The 21,801-nt window shown below is 32.2% G+C and overlaps 1 protein-coding gene and 1 long non-coding RNA gene across 2 annotated transcripts in view; one reads left to right on the plus strand and one right to left on the minus strand.

Annotated features, from left to right (window-relative positions):
- The window catches only part of LOC111085838, a 14,278-nt gene extending 4,237 nt beyond the window's left edge, over positions 1-10,041 (minus strand). The window contains exons 1-2 of the long non-coding RNA XR_002610614.1: positions 9,497-10,041; positions 4,745-4,750 (exon numbers count right to left, since the gene is read on the minus strand). This is a non-coding gene — a long non-coding RNA (uncharacterized LOC111085838). The remainder of the gene's footprint in view (positions 1-4,744; positions 4,751-9,496) is intronic.
- The window catches only part of LOC106459688 (alcohol dehydrogenase class-3-like), a 25,601-nt gene continuing 4,255 nt past the window's right edge, over positions 456-21,801 (plus strand). Inside the window, exons 1-9 of the mRNA XM_013919331.2 lie at positions 456-524; positions 1,085-1,186; positions 1,633-1,774; positions 2,871-2,958; positions 7,659-7,791; positions 14,757-14,973; positions 15,917-16,047; positions 16,655-16,790; positions 20,235-20,373. Coding sequence (XP_013774785.1) covers positions 501-524; positions 1,085-1,186; positions 1,633-1,774; positions 2,871-2,958; positions 7,659-7,791; positions 14,757-14,973; positions 15,917-16,047; positions 16,655-16,790; positions 20,235-20,373 — 1,112 coding nt within the window. The 5' untranslated portion in view covers positions 456-500. The remainder of the gene's footprint in view (positions 525-1,084; positions 1,187-1,632; positions 1,775-2,870; positions 2,959-7,658; positions 7,792-14,756; positions 14,974-15,916; positions 16,048-16,654; positions 16,791-20,234; positions 20,374-21,801) is intronic.

The raw sequence follows: 21,801 nt of genomic DNA on the forward strand, positions 1-21,801 counted from the left end.
CGCGCTATAACAAACTATAATAACGACGTTAACTTCAACAATACGTCTCTCTGTGACTGCAGTTCAATTACTCATTACCTACGCACACATTATTGTCCCGTCACTTTGTCACCCTCTTTTATATACCAGGCTACCCTATATCTAGTAAATGCTAGAGAATTCGCCAAGGTACAGGATAGTTCTAGAAACGTGGCGTGACACTAGTCATGTGACCTCGCTGACGCAACACTATAACAAACAAAATGTTTTTATTATAGAATATTTTTATATGAATAAAACAAAATCAAAAGGAAATCTCTAAGGGAATATTATATAAAATGTCCCTCTGTTTTATGTATTGTAACTTATTCACTCGAAAAAGCACGTTCATATATTTAGGACATATGTATAATATTGGTCGATTGAGTTTCATAAACTGACCTTGAGACATATCTTATAAAATCCTACTTGCGTCAGTAAATCGCCCTCTGCGATTCAAAGCACGCGTATACTACAGAGAAATGGACAGTAAAACTATTGGGAAGGTTTGTTTTAACAGTCTACATGGGTTTATTGGGTTATATTATGAAGTATTTTCATTATTATTTAAAATATGAACTAATACTGCAGTTAACTAGAATTTACTTATTTAGTCACAGGATTCTCATGCTGTATTTATATTAAGTTTAATATACACGTTAACTGTAATTTGCTTAAGTACACACGTTGTTACTGTTAGTATTACAGTATTCTTTGGCTCATATTTGGTGAAAAGGTTTTACATAACTTGGATTATCAGATGTGCATTATTTGGAGCATATACAGTGATTATTAGAAGTATCTGAATTAAGGTTAAGTTATAGGGTTAGAATTAACATAGATTTGAATTTTTTATATTCTTTCTACATTTGAAAGATAGGTCTATTTTACCAAATCCTAAATTCATTCATGTCTAGGTAAGTAAAAGTCTAAATTATAAAAAAACTTTTTGTCAGATTAGTAAAACTTCACATAAATTTAATTGAGAAGGAACATACCATTTGTCAGTTGTTCTCTGTAGGAATTTTGAATATTGAACTTAACTGTTTTTCTTTTGTTTCTCTAGCCTATTAAGTGCCTTGCAGCAGTTGCATGGGAACCCAAAAAACCTCTCTTGATAGAAGAAATTGAAGTGGCACCTCCTAAAGCTGGGGAAGTTCGTATAAAGGTCAGTTTCTTGTAGAATAATTAGAATTTTGTGTAATAATGCGTAGCATATTTTTGTGAATAACTAGGTTATAATAATGTTTCCTAAAATGTTCATTAGTATTGTAATACAATATTATTTCAAAGAGTAATAATGTCTTTGTTATCTCACTATGCTTAGTTTTCTATTTTCTTTTTTAAAAAAACGCGGTATTATCTTCAGTCATTTTTACATGGAAAAAGTGTCTGAATTTTAATGCTTAACTAAGTAGAATTTGTTGTTCCATGACATGCTTTGTGATTTTTGAATTAAAATTGTTTTAAAACACTTGATATCAAAACAGCAAACTGTATTTGAACAACACTATCAAAACTAAAGTTTGAAATATTTATTTTGATTTTGTAAGTTACACTGTTAGTTATTTATTTCCATATATAAAAATATACACAAAATTTTCTTGCTTTTAGATTGTGACTACTGCTGTCTGCCATACTGATGCTTATACTCTGGATGGACTTGACCCAGAGGGAAAGTTTCCATGCATCCTTGGTCATGAAGGAGCTGGTTTTGTAGAGAGTGTGGGTGAGGGTGTTACATCAGTCCAGCCTGGTGAGTAAACATTAATAAAACTGAAGTTTCTATTATAACATGCGTGTGTAATGTCAGTTTAATTTTGTGAGTAAACATTAGTATACTACACTAGTTTACATAACAGCCTCTCATTATGTGGACTGTGTTCTAGAAGAAGGTGTTGGGGAGAGTGTGAGGGACATTGTAACATGTTTTCAATCTGTTAAGATAATAAATATTAACTCTCAACAGTGATATCTTTATCTAGACTGAATCCTTGCTCATGAAGGAGCTAGTATAGTGAAGTGTGGGAGTGTATTTAACCTAAGTACCTCAATATACTGATAAAGTTCATTCATGAAGAGTAATTTTTTTATACTTCAAATGTTTTTACAGATTCCAACATTTGATCATATCTGTGTTTCCAAAAACATCTTAGGTGCATTCGCTATGGAATTTTGTTTTGAACTGCAATTGTTTAAGTATATATGATAAAAATAACTCTACCAAAACAATATGAAACTTTATGGTCTGTGTTGTAAAAGAAAATTTGTGCTATGAATGAAAATTTGCTTTATCTGGACAAGATTTTTAAATTTGTAGGATCCTTTCAGAGCTTATCTGGCAACTGTTTATGATCAGATAGCACCAACTGGATGTCTTGTAGTTTGTTTGATCACATATTGCAAACTGAAGAAGTTACTGTTTATGTAAATGTTATGATTCAATATATTAGAATAACTGATCATAGAAAATAATTTCTGTATATTCAATTGATTTGTTTCATATTTTTATAAATGTAGAATTGAAAGATACTGTCAAAAATTCTGTTGGCGTGTTTGTAGTTGATGTTTGAAAAATATGTAGAGTTGAATGTTTGTAAAGTATAGTTTTAAGCATAAATTATTGGATTAACTGTTAGCAAGAAGTTAACTGTAGAAATAAAACAAGTTACATACCTTTATGATAGTATAATAAGTTACATCTAGTTGTGGTAAGTTGGATAAATTTCTGAGCTACCACAAGTATTGAGGCTTAAAATTATCCTAGATAAATAATTCTCTGTTTAGAACTTCATTATAACAGAAAGGTTAAATCTTATTCTGAAACAAAATGTATTATTTTGATTTCATAGGTGATCAAGTTGTGCCTTTGTATATTCCTCAGTGTGGAGAATGCAAATTTTGCAAAAGTCCTAAAACTAACTTGTGTAGCAAGATCAGGTAAGATATATTACTTAGCTAAATTTGAAACTTTTGCACTTAGAAACAGACTAAATAGCACAATCTTGTTGACAATCAAAAGTAGGAGATAATAATAGTTGAATAACTAATAGTTTACAACTGACTTTGTTCACTTCATACAATTTGTATAGCTATATATAACTGTTTGAACTTTTGGAAAAATCTGAGGTGGACTGTATGTCTCGTCATAAGAGCAAGAATAGGCAATTCGGTGTCACAGGCAGGATATAAGGCAAGTCAAGAAATGTATGTTTCACTAGCTTCAATTTTGTGTCAGTCTGTTTACAGTGATTATCAAATCAACAGCATGCAATAAGACAATTCCTTTTCTTACTACTGTGCCTGCCACTATTTGCACCTCTTTTTACTAAGCACTGCTGACTTAAATATCTCATCCAACTGACAGATACATGAGAAGTAACTTGCATAGATGTACAGCAGTTTTTCCATTGATGCACCTGACTACTACAATTCCCTCTAGGTTGACACCCCAAAATAAGCACAGTCACAGAAACGTAAGCATGTAGTTAGAATACCGTATAAATCCATAAACGAAAGAACTGCATCAAATTATTCAAAATATTAATAAGAGACATAAACAATATATTAATATATAAATCCAGTATAATAGTATCCATTAAGTTATTCCATCACTAAATTTTGATGACTGCCTTCAGGCACAATGCTCAGTTAACATGTATTAAAATATTTGTTGCTAAACTATAATTTATTAACTTATCTATAAAGTATTATGCGAGATTAATTCAAACATTTCTTCAAGATATGTTTAAGGAGGTTAAGGACTGGATATTTGAGACGTGCTGATATTTTTGTAGGTCCTTGAATATTTGTTTTGAATTGTTTCTGTGTGTGTGTGGGGGATAAGGTGGCTTGTTCAATCAAAAAGTGGGTGGTGGTAAAAAGTAGAGGGTTGTTATAAATGATGTTTGTTCATTGATACTGGATTAATGCCACAAGTGAAGCACCTCAGGGTTCAGATTTAGGATTTTTTGCTACTTTGGTTTATGTTGGTGACACAAATGATTGCTGAATTTTGATGATATTAAGGGTTTGGGGTTTGCTGGTCTGTGAGGAGAATCCTAATTCTTTACAAAAGGAGTTAGATTTACAACAAAGTTGAAGTACATGCTGGATTTAAACCTTATTGTAATACCTTACATGGTATTGTGTATTTATCTATTTTTATAAAGATTTAGGTTATGTGGTGAGTTGGGCGCATATAAATAGCAGATGGCTTTTAATTATCATAAATGCAAGGTAATGGGTGTAGGTTATCATAATTTAAATTGTAAGTATAATTTTGATGTGAATAATCTTAACACTGTTACAGAAAAAAGTGATCTTTGTTTTGGTTGATCGGTCTCCTAACCAAATTTGCAAGGGATCAGACCAGTGGACTGACCAAATATTGGAAAGGGAATGTTGACTATAATTCCAAATTTACTACATGTATGCATGAAATGTGGCAAGCTTTGAGTAAAATGTACATGTCTGTTGTACACAAAATATCAGATGTGTAACAAAAAATATTTGTACTCAAGATGTGTCTGTGAACTGATAATGTCAGTCTGATGCAGACTAATAAGTGGGAGTGCAAGTTGATATTTATGTGAAAAATGAAAATACTTTTGTTCATTGTACAGTTTGCATATTGCATTTGTATAACCTCTAGAACCTCTGAAATGCATATATACAGTTTTTGTTTTTTTCAATGTTCCTGTGTATTGTATCTTGTCTCCTCTACCATGAACTATTGCTAATTCAGCAATGTAAGGTAAAATGGATAGTTGATAACTGAATGACACTGTAAAAGGTTGTGGCATGTGTACTTGGAACCCCACCCATGCACATAGGGTTAAGCTTCTTTTTTTTATGGACCAACAAGTCTATTGTTGCCTTTAAGTGTTAAATAGTGTAAAAGAAGTATGAACCAGAAGATATCTAATAAACTGTATAAAAAGCCAAGGGAGCCTGTAATCTAACATATAAACCATTATAAACATTAGGGTGAACTATCATCATGTTAACAAATGTTTATATACATGAAGTAATATTAATGTACTGGTACATATATAAATTAGGTTAACATATTACATCAGAATTAGGAATTAACCAAGTTAAATAGATTAATTTTGGAATGGCAATAACTCTTAAGGTATAGGAACAGTGTGGCTCAGTGGCTTCATGCTTTGGATCTGCTGTCAGATGGTTGAGTTTGAGGCTTGCTTGCGTTGTGCTGCTGTGTCCTTAAGCAAGACACTTTATTTCAGTTCCTTCAGTCTTCCCAGCTATGTTGGGTACCAGTTGTTAACAGGGAGTTAACCTGTGATGGACAGGCATTCTGTTTAGGAGGAATGTATTACCATTTTCATCTGCTTGTGACAATTAAGTTCAGGCTCAACACTAGATCCTGTGTGATATCTTGGTGTGGGAGGGATTTGACCTTAACCTACTTCTGAGGTATTTTTGGCTTTTTCCCTTCATTTGTCAGTTGTAATATTGTTTTGAATGAACATTGGAAAATAACATTTGAAATGATACTTTTTGTCCATGATTTGTTCTTCTTCACAACTAAAAAATGATAATCATGGTTTATTAAATTAATGTGATTATTTTTCTCTTAAAGAACTGAGGACTACCCAAAAGTGGTTGATATAATATATTTTACTGTCATACATGCTACTTACTTCATAAAGGTACTCTTCTGTGTAAAAGAGGAGCACATTGTGTTTCACAAAAATTGCAACAGATTGAGTTAAAATCCTGTTTTGAAAATGTTTTAATGCTGAACTACAAATATAGATATCCTTGTTTTTCAATCTGTCTAATTAGAAGGTGTGTATTCTATAAATTGTCCTCGTCTTATATATTTCACAAGAACACACTCACACAAACATACAAATTAAAAGTTGAGCAGTATGCTTTTCTAAAAGATATTTCTTTTAAAAAATTATACTTTTGGGTATACACTGGGAAATTGTAATTGAATTGCAGATTCCAGTGATTGAAGGGAAGGAATGTTAACGAATGATAAATTCCTCCTTACCTGACTAAATACATCTCGGATCATCTAGTCAAATCCAAGAAAAATTTACAACTGACAAACATCACATACTTCCAGACATTAACTTCTATAGTATATTTTGTGTGACAGAAATGTCAGAAAATTTGTTTACACAGCTAGTTTTCATAGTCCTGCAGCTGTAATACCACCATTCTATCTAAACGAAAGGCCTTTTGTTTTCAAAAAATAAAAAAACTAATCATCTCTGTTTAGCTTTGTAATGTTCCTCATCTGAATTGTTAGCACTGTACAAAACTTGCATGTATGATTTGAGATGTTGGAGAATAGTATGTTGCTCATAACAAAGATAAGGAGCCAACAGATGAACAACTAATACTTCAAGCTGACTTTATTCATGGTATACTTTTATATATGACTACATGTCAAGAACAGATAGCTTAGTGTCATGGGCAGGATCTAGTGAATTTGACATTAAAAGTTTTGGAATCTGATACCACTATTATTATACCTTCAAATTACCTAATCTTATTTTATAGGTATTTAGGAATAACTGGTTTATCTATGAAAAGCAACAATATAGTAATCATTAGAGTTATGTACGTATGTATATGTAGTTAGTTCATTTTTATTCACTCTTGTAAGTAATGTATTGCAGACTAGAAGCTCAAAATCTGAAAAACAAATATTCAATATTTTTGGGATGAGTTGAGTTGTAACTTAATCCATTTTGGCTTTGTGTAGATGCCATATTTTTTAAATTTATGTTCTGGTTTAATGTAATAATATTCTTTTTTTAACATATTCCCCAATACTAAATTCTGGCTGGAAAAATATGGTAAAATGTACTATTGCAACATTATTTACTAAGAAATCCTCCAGTTTCTGACAAAATGTTGTAATTGCTGAATTGTCACCAGGGTGAAAGTTCACATTTTTTTGTATATGACAAGTTTCCAGAATGCTTATCAGCTAAAAAATGTTTCTATGCAAATCTAGTAATTTTATGTATACCTTTTAATTGGTTTGATTTTGAAAATATAGAGGATACTTAGTTCTCTTAATAACAATCTGCATTTATATTGTAGTAGACTTTATAAATATTTTCAAAAATAAGATCAACAAAAGTAAAATTACATTAATTATTTTTTGAGCTGTTTATTAGTGTTTTATAACCAATGTATGTTTTTGACCACTTTTTTTCAGTTGTAAAGATGTTACTTGTTCATAGGTTTATGATGGGGTTTGTTTGACTAAGTAAAATGTGTTTGCAATTTTGATGTTCTCTCTTACACTGAATGGTTATGCTTGGACTACAACTTATGGGATGTTTTGTTTAAAGTTCAAGCTGTTAGGACAAGACTTGTGTAAATTTCATTTCAAGTTGGATGTTTACTCACCATATGAGCTTCATCAACTTGGTGTTCTTTCTGTTGCCAGTTGTCACAGATAAATAGTAAACAAGCTGAATAATGTGTTTTTATAAGAGAAATGAATAGTCTAAGCTGTTTGATTTTAATTATTATTTTTACAGCTTTTTTTTTTATTATTATTGTTAATGTTTTTTCAGTTGCTGTTAAGTTGCTTATATCTTTATGCAGTACTAGAAAAAAATTGTCTCTTCTGTCTTCTTTAGAGCTACCCAGGGCCAAGGAGTAATGCCTGATGGTTCATCTAGGTTCACGTGTAAGGGGCAACAGATATACCATTTCATGGGAACCAGTACATTCAGTGAATATACAGTAGTTGCTGAAATATCTGTAGCTAAAGTAAGCTGTTATCATGAAAACAAGCACATTCAATGAATATAACTAATTGTTGAAATATCTGTATTCAAGTAGTTAAGACAGGAACAAATACATTTATTGAATGTATAGTAATTACTAAAGTATCTTTACCAAAGCTTCAATACTACATGGCAATTGTATTTTTGTATGTGACAAGTTAGTGTATAGCATTATATCCCAACGTATTCTGTGTTGTCTCATAGACGCTAGAAATTATGTGAACTGTTTAGTTGTATCTGTTCTGTATTTATACAATATTATTTTAGTTTTTGTTTGTGGTACACAGGGCAGTTTGTTATTCTTCCTTACAGTATTTACCTTATAAGGTCTAATCTTAAACTTTTTCTTTTTATTGTTTTGTATGTGTAGTTTTTTAGATGCATTTCAATTAAAACACCATGCTTATAATATACACTTCATCATTAAAATGAAGGCTAGACTTATTTCATTTTGCCCTTATCCAGGGTTACCACTGAGTGATGAAATTCCATGAAACCAGTATAACTAGATGACATTTCGTAAATTGAATGATGGATTGAGATTCATATTTATTCTTTAGTATTGTTTTATACTTAAACAGTAACTTAATACTACTATACTAGTTAGTTAGTCTGGTTGGTATTCATGAGAATCGTTTTAAGTTTATTAATTTTTTCTATTCATAATGTTTCCTGTTTGGGTCAATCATAATGGAGCTGTGTATTAGGTCATAAGAAATTAATTTTTTTTAGATGAAAAAAAAAATCTGAACAACTTGTATATCAAAATGAAAAATTAGTTAAATGAAATAGTCTCCATTCTTATTGATGATGCCTTTCCATCTTGCAGTCAGGTTGTTAATGCCCTGATTAAAGAAATCACTTGGCTTTGAAGCAAAAACATGTTGACGTCCTCTTTAATACCTTCCAAATTTTGATACGTTTTCCCATTAAGATGTTGTTGCAGTGAATGAAAAAGATGGTAATCTGATGGTGCCATATCTGGGGAATATGGTGGGTGGGGGAGAACTTCCCAACCTAACTCCATATCTTGTGTTGCGTTAAACGTGCCACATGTAGATGTGAATTGTTGTGGAGAAGAACACCTTTTCGATTGGCGAGTGAAGGGCGTTTCTGCTGAAGGGCTTGATTTAAACGTTCCAGTTGTTGACTATAGATCTCTGCATTGACAATTCGCTGTGGACTGAGGAGTTCGAAATGAATTACTCCTTTGATGTCCCATCAAATTTAAAGCATCACTTTCTCCGGATGGAGTCCAGGTTTTTGGGTCGGGAGTGGTTTTTGTCTGGCACTGAGCCATTGTTTTTGACATTTATTATTCGCATAGAGAATCCATTCTTGCAGGAGCACCTTTGTGTATTACTGTCTGTTTTGTAGTTACGTCTGATGATCCTCAGAATAATCTTTGAAACTGAAGCCACCACCCCCAACTACTACTGAACTTGGTAATGCATAAGAACTGTGCTAGTGATGCCAGTGGACACCTCGTATAAATATTTATGGAATGCATCCAAACCCTCAGCAGGATGATCTTAATACAAACAAGTGAGAGCCTTCTTGCTAGCACAAGTTGAGTCATCTTTAGATGCTTCACTGGAAGACACTTCAGCCTGTTTCTTGAAATCATGGTCATTGCTCAACTTCCAGAGAGCCACTCTTGAGAAGCAACATTTGACTGCATTTGCAACAGCTACTTAGATTATGTTCAATGCAAGTACACTAATCCCATCTTGTTTTTGACAGTTATGGCACTGGTCCATCTTTTAGAGATACTATACATATTTGATGAACAAAAGGTGTTGTAAGTACTCAAGTGAACTTTTTTTAGAGGAATTCCCATCAAGATGAAGAAAGAACACTTCTTAGCCAACAGTACAGATGAGCAGAAGTTCATCCTCATGTTCACTGAGATGTTGAAGAGAAATTCATCTTAAAAAAATCCATGCAGAAGGCAATGCCAACCTAGTAACTACACAGACAGCAGTAGATTCTACTGACAAATACATCAATACTGTCAAAGGATAGGATGTGGATCTCTTAGTACTACAGTGCTTTCATGCAGACCCAAACTCATTTGGCTTATTCTTCATGTCAGAAAAGAGATAGAATACAGATATTTTGAATTTGGAACATTAATTGGTTGCAGAAAATATTGGGTCCAGAAATGTGCCACTTGTTGTCATTCATGTATGCAACTTGTAGATGTGATAACACATCATGCTTGTTTGGCATTGGGAAGCTTCCATGGTATTTATTGGATGAGTGATTCACCATCAATCATATAACGCATTCCATCTTCATCTTGGGCAAGCATTTGATTCCCTTGTCCCACAGTCCAAATTGCATCAACAAGTAATGGCTTATTTGCCTCTCAAAAAGGTCCAGTTAGATTGAACAGAGATAATGGATTGCTGTAGAGCTTGATTTTAGGATTTCTGTGACTTTAACTGCAACCATTAATAAATGCTGGAACAGGAGCTGGGTATCCACCAGGATGGACTCATCATTAACATTGGCAGAAACCTTATGACCCATTGCGACTACCTGACTCTTTTTATTGACTGTGTAATTCAGAATGTTCATCCCCCTCCATGGTTCCAGAAATATTGCTTCTCACTTCCTTCGCTTCATGAGCATTCACATTGACATCAGCTGTAACAATGGTGGTAATGTTTTGCAAACATGGGTCCAGTTCAAAGAGATTTCAGTCCTGAAAAAACCCAAGGAAAGTCAGATTATCTTTGTCATCTCTTATCTTCCTGGCATTTATCACATCTTTATGCTGATCTTTTGCCAGATAGTTTGCATTTATGAGATCCTGCATGGTACCAATTATACCAGCACTTGAGAATCTGGCATTCCCAAACCATGTGTCATTCTGCCTGTTTCTCATCAGAACCTATTCTGTTACCAAGTATGGTGACATTCATGCCCAGTAGTGATCATTATACCAAATAACGTGGTACTTACTGTGATCTGGATTCTGTACCTCAAGCTGAAGCATAGCTGGAAGTAAATATACAATATTTTGGCATAAGTTATGCCCCACAACAGCAATATGTAAGGTATTTCTTGGAGTGACTGTAAGTGAAGACTCCAGTTTCCCCATCCATTTTGCATTGATAAACTGGTGAAGCAGACCAACCATTTCCACATATTGCAGTCACAGTTGAGTGATTAGCCACTGTGGCATTCTTGTTTCTTTAATGTTTCATGGACTCTCTTGATCAAATTTCCTTAATGGGCAGCATCTGTAAAAACTTTGTCATACAGTTGGATTGTTCTGAGGTCTTCCAGAATATCAGCCTACATGTCACCTTCTGCAAGCTCAGGTATTTCCACTGATGTTTACTTCATGCTGTCAGGCATGTGGACTTCTTGAAGGTAGACATTAAATGCCTATGTTGTAATAATTGCATTCAGAGCAGCATCCACAATAAAATGTCCCCTAAGTGCTCTTGGTGGTGCTTTTCTAATGAACTTGTACCCCATGGTATTTTGAATACACAAAACTTTAAACAGTTCTTCGAGACCTGTTATTGACATCACATTGCCTATACAACTAAGAAAACTCATCTCTGTGTGGACCTCACAAAGATGCAGGATAAAGAATTGGAAGTTACTGTTATGTGGTTTATTGGAAAAAGTTAACTGGGCCTTCCATTATAAAGCATGTTCAAATGTGAGGATGATAGTTCACTTGGTGACATGTAGAATCCGTTACCACAAATCTTAGTGTTGAATAGACACAACTTGGGTCACTGGCATTCATGTCTATCATAAGCAAAACCATGATTGATGATTTTTCTGGGTGAGTACCCTAACAGACAGGGTGCATCATGCATGACCACTCGGACCTAGGTGAATGGATGGGCCATACAACTTTCCAGAGAAGGTCTAGGTTGGATCATTGTATCTGAGATCTCATAGTTTCGTGTTAACCAAGAACAAACTTGCACCACAAGTTTCCTTATACAGATGTCATCCAATCTTTTCTACATCTGCAGTTCTAGCTTAACACCTTGGCACTAGTGTTTCCTATTTGATTCTAGGTGCCACAGCTATAATTATCCTCATTCCATGGAATGTGTTATGTCCATCTATTATTCTGATATTGTAGTTTGCATTTTCTGCCACATACTGGTCAAAGTGACCCAGGGTGAAACTAGTGATTTTGGCACACTGTAATCTTGCTGCACACATTCAAACCTCTACACTTTGGAATAAGAACAAAAATCATGGCTGTTTAAGAAACCAATTAGGATGCAATGCATCTGAACTGCTAGACCAATTGTGTGATGCTAGGAGGACTCTGAGCCAGATAACTTAAACAGTGGTCAGATCTATTGATGCAATCTTCCATTTTATCTTCATCTCACTGAATGTTATTCATATAAATAGATGCAGGGTCTTGGGTTCAAATGCACTGTTTTTTTTTTTAAACAAAAATATAGCCTTAGGAGAGGGGTAGACATCTCTGGATGTCTGCCTACATTTGATATCATTCTTGATGAGCTTGGTAACTATCTTAAATCTTTTTTTCTCTGTTTTAGAGTCTGTGTTTAAATGCTTCATAAAGGCTTTGTAGGATATTTGATGCTGTGCTCCTGAATGACAGCACGTCAGCTTTTCCATTGATGATGATGATAATAATGATGCTGTTACCAAAGCATTTGTCAAGGTTTCAACATTGTATATGTTGGTATCTTGGTTGCAGAAATCTCAGATTTTCTGTAAGATCACTGACAATTATCTGTTAATAAGCATTTTCCTTCAAATATTCAGCCACCTCTAAAAATGCTTCTTCCTTTGAGATATCAGTCGGTATACCTAGGTGTGGTTTTTTATCTTTTAATGTGTACTGATGTGTTAGTGGCAGCTGTTTCCCTGTTGATGCTGCAAACATTGTTGTAAAGAGCATTTGCTGCATATAAATATTGAGTGAATTCAGTTCTGCTATAAACCATCTGTGCCCAACTGTCATCACACTCTTCTCAAGCATGTTTAATTGTTGACTGAAAATTTGCAGTTTTTACAGGGAAAACATCACTGTTCTTCTTCCCATAACATTTGACAGTGCTTACTAAACCTGAAAATACATTATTGTGGATGAATGCTGCGATTAATAGTTGGTAATTTCTTAATTTCTTTTTTCAAATCATGGCTAATAAAATTCTTGTTGCAGTACTCCTATTGGCATGCTTTATGAAACTTTGTCCAACACATGTAGATGCTGTTTCCACATAATTCACTTGCATTCTTGATACCATTGTTGGAATCTAATGACAGGAATCATACAAGTATGCATTTGAAAAGTACCAAATGGTAGATCGAGTGCTTTCCCCATGCACAGTGGGTGTAATCTCTGCCGACAGATTTAAACATTAGTTTAGTTTTAATTTTATCAGATATTAACTATTGAGCAATAATTACAGTAATTTTCAACAGATTTTAGAAGTTTCACCATTTTGATTATATGCTACTATAAAGTCTTCCTGTAGAATGTGAAATGGGAGTAACCTATTATTGAAAAATAGGAATTGGAGGTGTGTGGATCACACAAGGTTTTTTTTTGGTTATTAAGATGAATGCTGATTTACATTGCATGTAAGACATGAGGACATCACTAGTTAATGATAAATAGCTCAGACCTAAGGTACAAAATTCAGTATCCATGCTCAGATGAATATCATTATTTACTCACAACCACAATATAGGTATACTTGATCACAAATGATAGACATGGTAGAAAGAAAATATTGATAAATTATAGTTAATTAATGGTGTATTGTGGTTGACAGAATTTGTTTCAGCATGGCCAAAACAATACAAATACATACGTAGATCATACTGTTTCTGTGACAGAGATGTATATTAGCAGGGTGGTCAGTGGCCATCTTGGAAAATGGCAGCCATTTTGGATTTTTTTTTGTTGGCCAACATCTTCTAAATTCATCAAGTAAGAATATTTATATGAATATTTATGTGCCTGTGCCTTTATTTGAAAGTGCATCCCATTATTTTAATATTCATTGAGACATGTTGGCAAACACTATGTCACCGAGTGGTTATCTTGGATTTATGCAATTTTCCTCCACCTACATTTACCTATATTTAAGATATGTTGTTTGGGAGAAGTTTTTGGGTTACTCACAGCAAACCCCATTTCTGTAACATTTGTTTTTATCTAGGTTTGAAGACTTTTTTGCTAGATTGACTGGATCATATTGCTAGACTATGATCTTGATTTCCAACTGAATAAAATAATAATAGTTTCTGCGTCTTATTTTAAGAGTGCATTTAACATGGCTAACTAACAAGAAGTGGGCCAAAGCTTTTTTTTTTTTGGTTGGACCATTATCTTTAGGAGGTCAGATCATTGTCTAGTAGACGAGTCCCAGGTTTAATCCCAGATGTAAAAGTTTGTTATTTCAAAATTGTTTTTAGCAAAATATATTTCAATTTTCCCATTAAGAGTCTCAAGTGTAGAAATAGCTTATAAGGGTATAAAGACTTGTCCAAAAGGTATTTCACTAAAAGGGAAAATTATACTTCAGCAGAACAGATATATTTTGTGTAAAACAACAGCTTCAAGTAATCAAATTTAGGAGGAAGTTATAGAGTTATGTTGTTAGATTGAAGAAACATTACAAAGAGAAACTTCTTAACTAGTTAACTACTAGGTGAACAAAGTTAAAAGTACAAAACAAATTTGTCAAAGTGATTGTGTCATGCTCAGTCATTCAGAATAATAATTTGAAGTACTATTTTATTATTAGTTTTGTTCGTGTTATGAATTAATTGTACAACATCTCATTTAATTCTTAATTTTACACTGTCTTACTTTATACTCAAACTCATTTACTACTTCAAAAATGTTTTTTAATTTAAGACATAATATTGGATAATGTTTATTTCCAGAGTGTTTAATGTTGTTTTACTATCCAGGTAAACTCCAAAGCTCCAGCTGATAAAATTTGCTTGTTAGGTTGTGGGATTCCAACTGGTTATGGTGCAGCTCTTAACACTGCTAATGTTGAGCCAGAATCGAATGTAGCTGTTTGGGGGTTGGGTACAGTAGGGTTAGCTGTGGCCATGGGTTGTAAACAGAGAGGTGCAAAACGCATCATTGGAATTGATATCAACCCAGAGAAGTTTGAAATAGGTATGGTAACTTGTAACTGTGATGTTATAAAACTCCACTTGCTTGTAGGTCTAATTATTATTAAATAAGAAGTTTATAACTTATTTTGTTAATTATAATACAAGTGTTTCTATTTTAAATTTTTTTTGTAAGAAGTTGTTGTAATCGTTGATTTGCATTGTTTTAGTAACTTAGTTGTGAAAGTTAACTTTCAACAAAGTAAAAATTACTGTTTTTTGTAATGTCTATTTAAAGTCAAGACCATAAATCTTACTGAAGTTCTTGCACAATTAAAACAAGGTAGCCTTATAGATATTTCATGTGATGAATCAAATGAATAATAACTTTCACAGCCTTTCATGCATCCTTTAACACATTGTAGTCCTTAACATGAATTATTTGAAAATGGTATCTGGAACTACTGTTAAGTGTATTGATTGTGTTAGTTGAAACATATATGAATTTTTATTTAATTGCCTTTTGATAATAGATAGCAATACTTTAGGCATTTGAGCAGTATGTAATTTATGCTAATAACTGTTTGTATATATGAAGAAAATTGTGTTACATAAATTGCTGGATTTTTCTTTTTTTGTTACATAAGTAGTTGCTTTTAATTAACATTGTATGAAATGATCTGCAACATTGGATAAAATGAGATGATAAATTGAAACTTTAATTACCAATGGATCTGAGAGAAAGCAATTCAGAGAGTGTAAATTGTATTATGTGTACTTCAGTCTTTGATTAAAAACTGTTACATATAATCTATTTATAAATCAAATGTATGTTGAGGAATTTCTAACCTTTCTTTTGTTTAGAGGTGTAACCTAATATGTCAAAGATAGAATCGAAGTACATATTAGTCATTACCAATATCTTTCAAACACAATAATATTTGTATAATAAAGTGTGTATAAATCAGAATAATAAAAAAAAAAAACTTTAAAATTCAACTTTTTAGCCAGGAAGTTTGGATTCACAGAGTTTGTCAACCCAAAAGATTATGATAAGCCAATACAACAGGTCTTAATTGATATGACTGATGGAGGTTTAGACTACACCTTTGAATGTATTGGAAATGTTGCTACAATGGTAAGTATCAAATAATGTCATAAACCATTGTATTAAAATATCATGTTTAGTTGCTCACCAAAAAATGTTGATTACTCTATATTAAAAATTGTATATTTAATACTTTTGTGTGGACAAGCAATAGTTACACTGCAAAGTTCAACATAGTATATTCACTTGTTTGAATTTTTTTTATAGAGGTTCTTATGAGTTTCCAAAGCAGACTGAAGGAATAAAACTACATTGAAAATGAAAACTAATAAAACTTCAGAATAATAGTAATTTTTTTGTAACTTAGTTTTTGGTATATGCCTTTCTCAAGGGTTCACAGGAGTAATATTTTAGATGCTGTGAACTCTTCAGAAGAAATCTCCAATAACATTGGTTTAAATAATATTGAATATACTGGAGCTGTATTAATGATCATTCCTAGGTATCTGTTGATGTTTAGAACTACTAGCACAGGTTTCTGTGTGGTCTGTAAACAGACTTACACTTTGTAAGTTGTTGTTGTTCACTTATTTCATATTGAATAACTTACTGAGTAAATTAAACCAAGTTCTGGTTCAAAGCTAAAAAATGGAAAAAACTTGCTTATTGTTAATTTCAAGTTTGTTTCTTTTTCCAGAGAGCTGCATTAGAAGCATGCCACAAGGGTTGGGGAGAGTCTGTGATCATTGGTGTAGCAGGAGCTGGACAAGAAATTTCTACTCGTCCATTTCAGTTAGTAACTGGAAGAGTGTGGAAAGGAAGTGCTTTTGGAGGTAAGCTAATAGCTTATTCAGAGTATGAAATAACTTCACTGATTTGCTTGAAAATGGAAATAGTTAACCCTAGAGTTACTTTATTGGCTTTTTAAACATATTCTTGGAAACTAATTATTCAAGAAATTTTTTATAATTCTAAGGCCTTTTGGTTACAAGGTCCCTAGTAATCACATCTGCCACTGAAGGTGGACAGATGTTATGTTTTCACCCCATTTTATGTGTTTGTCAGCAAGATTTCTCAAACAGCTGAATGGATTTGAACGAAAGTTCGTATACAGTTGGACTATGACCTAACATAGAAGTGGTTAGTTTTTGGAAGTCAAGGTCATAAAAGTAACAAAAATCCCTATCTTTTAACATGCTCTATAACTCAGTCAAAAATGATCAGATTTTGATAAAACCTGGATGTATGTAGAATCTTATTCCTCATTGTCGTGCCAAAAATGGTCCATGTCTGTTGATAACGACAAATGTACAGACAGATTTTCTTTTTCTTTTTTTTTTTAGGGCTGAATATGATCATGGTGAAGGTATGCTCTCTACTGAGTACCCCTCTAGTTAAAAATCTAAAAACAAGTTAACATCAATATTCCAGCTGATGCCACAAATTACTGTTGGAGTTTCTTATGTATTCTATCCAGTTTTTTTGGTCATGTTGTGTAACAGACAAAAACCCCAAACTAGCTATGTGAACCCCAACAATAGTTGATAATAAGAGTGGGTGTTGCTAGAAATTTCATATTGTGATCTTTGTAATTAACTAATTATATTGCATTATCTTTGTAATTAACTAATTATATTGCACAAAGTCTTTGCTTACTAAGGTAATTCCATCTACTGATTGAACTCCTAGGCATAGTTTAGGTTGCAACAATGTGTATCATTGGTAGATTGCAAGTTGCATTTGCATGCCATTAACTTGTATACAGCTAGATCATAATCAGAAAATGCCATACAATTGGAATTGTGCCATAATTAGAGGTTAGTACATTTGTGCGTGTGTTCACCAGCCATGTCGACCATGTGTTGACTTTACACAAGTTTTTCTGAGGAAAGTCTCTAAACTGTTCTCAAAATCCAACACTTAGTGTTAGAGAATTGAGGATTGTAATGTCATTTGCATTTAAAAGCAATAGTTTTGATAACTTGTTATCGATGTTATTATAGGCTGTTTGTTGATATGTCTAGAGACTGCTTGGGAAACTTAAATTTATAGCTTAATACAGGGATCATCTAGAAATGTAGTGCCACAAATTAAATGAATATACCCAAAAGTAAAGTTGTTACAAGTTTACCTTGCATATCACTCATACTTCTTTGTTTAATTTGAAATGTTTGTGGCTAAAGCTGTTGTGGTTGTCAAAGTCAACAGATCGACAATGACAAAACAAGAACACAAGAGGACTTATAACTTGCACTTGAATTAGCAAGAAAGTACATAAATAGAACTGAAGTACATGTCTTGGTAAATCATTTGGTCATAAAAAAGTTGAAAATGCTAAATGTATATATTTTTCTCCTTTCCTGAAATTAATGTACATTAATGATCATGTGCTAAGAGCAGTATTTGATGATACCCAGCAGAATCCCTATCAAATATGTGAGAGTGAGATGTTAGAAAGTAATTGGTTTAAACATCTTGTTTTTGTAGAAAAAAATAGTGCTAAACCTACAATGACAAATATTGTACAACAAGTCACACTCATAACCCTAAGCAAATAAGTCATGTTATTGATTTTGGATGCTTGTAGTTTTAAAAAAAATGTTAGGGCTATTGATCACCAAATTTATTCTACAAATTCAAAGAAAAACCATGAAATAATTTCTTAATTAATTATGATATTCTAGAAAAATTCAGGAATTATTGTTTTTTCTGCTGAAGGTATGGGAACCCTGAAAACTATAAGTTGAAAAAAATACCATGGAAAACTGGTTCTGAGGAATTGTACCACAATATACATGCTGCTGGAGTTTGAATCACAATATACCATAAAACCACACATCTCTAGTAAAATAAAGTCAATAATTTGAGGGTCAAACTTCCAATGCTTCTATTTAATAGCTTAAATTTTTTCCTTTACTTTTTTAAAATGTTTTTTTTTTTTGTGGATTTTTATTCTTGGTCAAAAATTTACAGAAGCAGCATTAGGACTTGGGTCTTTATGGAGTGATTTATTGAAATATTTTTACTATGTTACTTTTTCAGTTTTGTCAAAGGACTGACTACAGAAAAGTTTATGAAAAAAAAATTAAATGGTATGATAAATATAAAACATCTCTATCAATCAATCATCTACCTGTGTTACTTTATCCCTATCTGGACCAGAGAAAATCTGTCAAGTGCATGTTAAATTTCAACATTTAAGTAAAAATATCAATTCTAATTTTTTAAACATTTAATTCAAAAGTATCTTGGTATTGGCATTTTGTAACATTCATGTAGTTTAATTTTTTCCAATTTTTTTTAAAAACTTTTTCTGACTATCCTAAAGTATAGGTTTGTATTTGGTAAAAACCTAAAAAATAAAATTATCTTGTTTATTACAAGATTTTCTTTCCCTGTTTAGTGGTTCATTGCCACTCTTTTATGATGCCACAGCATGTGGTTTGAATGAAACTGAAAATAGCTAGAGGCAACATTTAAATGCGAGTAGATAGAGAAGATTATAAGCTACTTACATCATTGTAGAGCAGTTTGAGCAGTAATTTATGGTTTCTCAAGATATTGACAAGTTCGAGCTCTGGTAGGGATGAAAAAGGAATCTAATGAGAAGTTTAGAAGACTTACAAACAGATCGCAGATCTGAGAAATTTTTTAGTTTGTTTAGATGTTCTTTTATTTGCTGTAAATGTGTTTTTGTTAAATTATATCTGTTCGTAAAGATACAGAAACTGTATCCTATCACAAGATGTCAGCAAAATATTCTAACTCAAATCCTTTATTGAATATTATTGCTAAACAATATCCAAAAATTAAAAACATTGAAAAAGAAGCTATATTCATTAGATGTAAAGTGATCTTGAAGAAGAATGTTGTTAGAAATTGAGAAATTTTTATCTTAATATGTGTAATTTTATCTGAAAAATTATGAATTTCTCTACACTTCTGTTTTTCATTGATCATTCTATCAGAAACCAGAATTTAAACCTATTCATCTAGAACATAATATTTTACATGGGTGCAAGAATGTCCTATATATATGTGTGTGTGTGTGTGTGTGTGTGTGTGTATATATTACAAATAAAATTTCCATTTTAAAGAAAAGGGAAACTTTTCAGTTGTTATTTTCATCCAGTTAAAATTAGTTGCTTGTTTTAGTATAGGCTCATGGCTCATGAAATGTCTAGTTATCCAAAGTAAAAATAAAATGTAACTGTGTTTATAAGAGGCCAATACTGAGATTTTTGACTCATTAATATGTTACTTTAAATATTGATTAGGATGGAAAAGTCGGGATGGGGTCCCAAAAATGGTGGAACAGTATCTGGAGGGGAAGTTAATGGTTGATGAGTTTATCACACATACCATAACATTGGAGAAGATTAACGAGGCTTTTGACCTGATGCATAGTGGAAAGTCGTAAGTAAATTACCCTAGTTAAACAATTTTGTTACATTTTTAATAATCATTTAAAATATAGAAATAGTTTAAATGTTAAATTTATTGATCTTATTGTAGGTACTAAATTCATAATTAAAAATATGTAACATAAAAAGATTGGTAAGTTACATTGAAAACAAAATCTGACAAAACTCTATGAAAATAAATGGAATTAGATGATAGTTTTAAGTGATGCGATGACAATATCAAAATTGTTTTCTTTGTTATTTGTGAAGACTAATTTTTCTAACTAGTACCACTTACTTCCATTCAACAATTATATAAGAATGCTTACTCACCAAACAATAAAAGTAAACAACCTTTTTAATCCTATTAAACCCTATTAAACACTAAAATCAAATTTTACCAACCATTTCAAAATCATCAGTTTCTCATACTGATCATTGACTGAAGCTAAAATCAGATATCAAAAGAAATAACTAAATATTTGTCCTCCTATAAACTGTTTTGTTAATGAATCTGAAGTTTTCTCTGGCCTTTGCAATTCTTTCACAAGAAACCTCATTCTTCTGATCTCCAACCTGCACCCACCTTCAAAGAAAAACCTTAGACACCCTACTGCATTTCCTTACATCAAAAAAACACAATTTATCTTATATCATTGAGAAAGTTAACCCTTTCCAGATGAGTCTTGAGTCAAAGGCGATGTCATCACGTTTGTTGACTCTCATTCAAAATTTTATTGAACTACTATTTCATGAAATTATGTCAATAAGTGTGGTATCAAACTGTAGGTTATAATTCAAATTTTAGTATCATGCATTATTCAATTTCTTAATTTAAAAGTAAATATTAAAAAAACACTGTTAAACATCGATTTTTATGTCATGTGCTATGTTGAATGTAGCACTGGTTCAAATTAGATGTTTGTGATGTCAAAATACCAAGTCTATAGTTTTTTATGAATTAGGAACTCAAATTACTGATATTGACAAGCTAGAATGTAAAATAAGAGCATCCCATATTTCCTATTTGCTAAAATATTGTTCATGCACTGAATCAAACACAGTGGGCTCCCTATCCACTTTTTTCCATTTTTGGAAATGCTCATTTATATACACTTACTTCTATATATGACATGAATAACCAATCAAAAGCTCAGAATGTCCTCATGGCTTTCTCAGCCATTTTAAATTCTTAGGACATCATCTAGTTCTTTCGAGCCAAGATTCCAAGGAGGTAAGTTGTCTTTAATCTGCTCAAAATTTCATTTTTTTTTTTTTCATTGAAATACAGATTGGTTACTAAGCTTGATAAATTATGGTGGAATTCTGTGGTATTGATATAGTAATTAGTATATATTAGTATATATTATATATGTAATAGATGAATTTTGTTTCATTTCCTCCACGTGCAAAAATTTGTAAAGGCTTAGCAGCCTATGTC

Source organism: Limulus polyphemus, unplaced genomic scaffold, assembly GCF_000517525.1.
Source record: "Limulus polyphemus unplaced genomic scaffold, Limulus_polyphemus-2.1.2 Scaffold648, whole genome shotgun sequence".
NCBI lineage: Eukaryota > Metazoa > Arthropoda > Merostomata > Xiphosura > Limulidae > Limulus > Limulus polyphemus.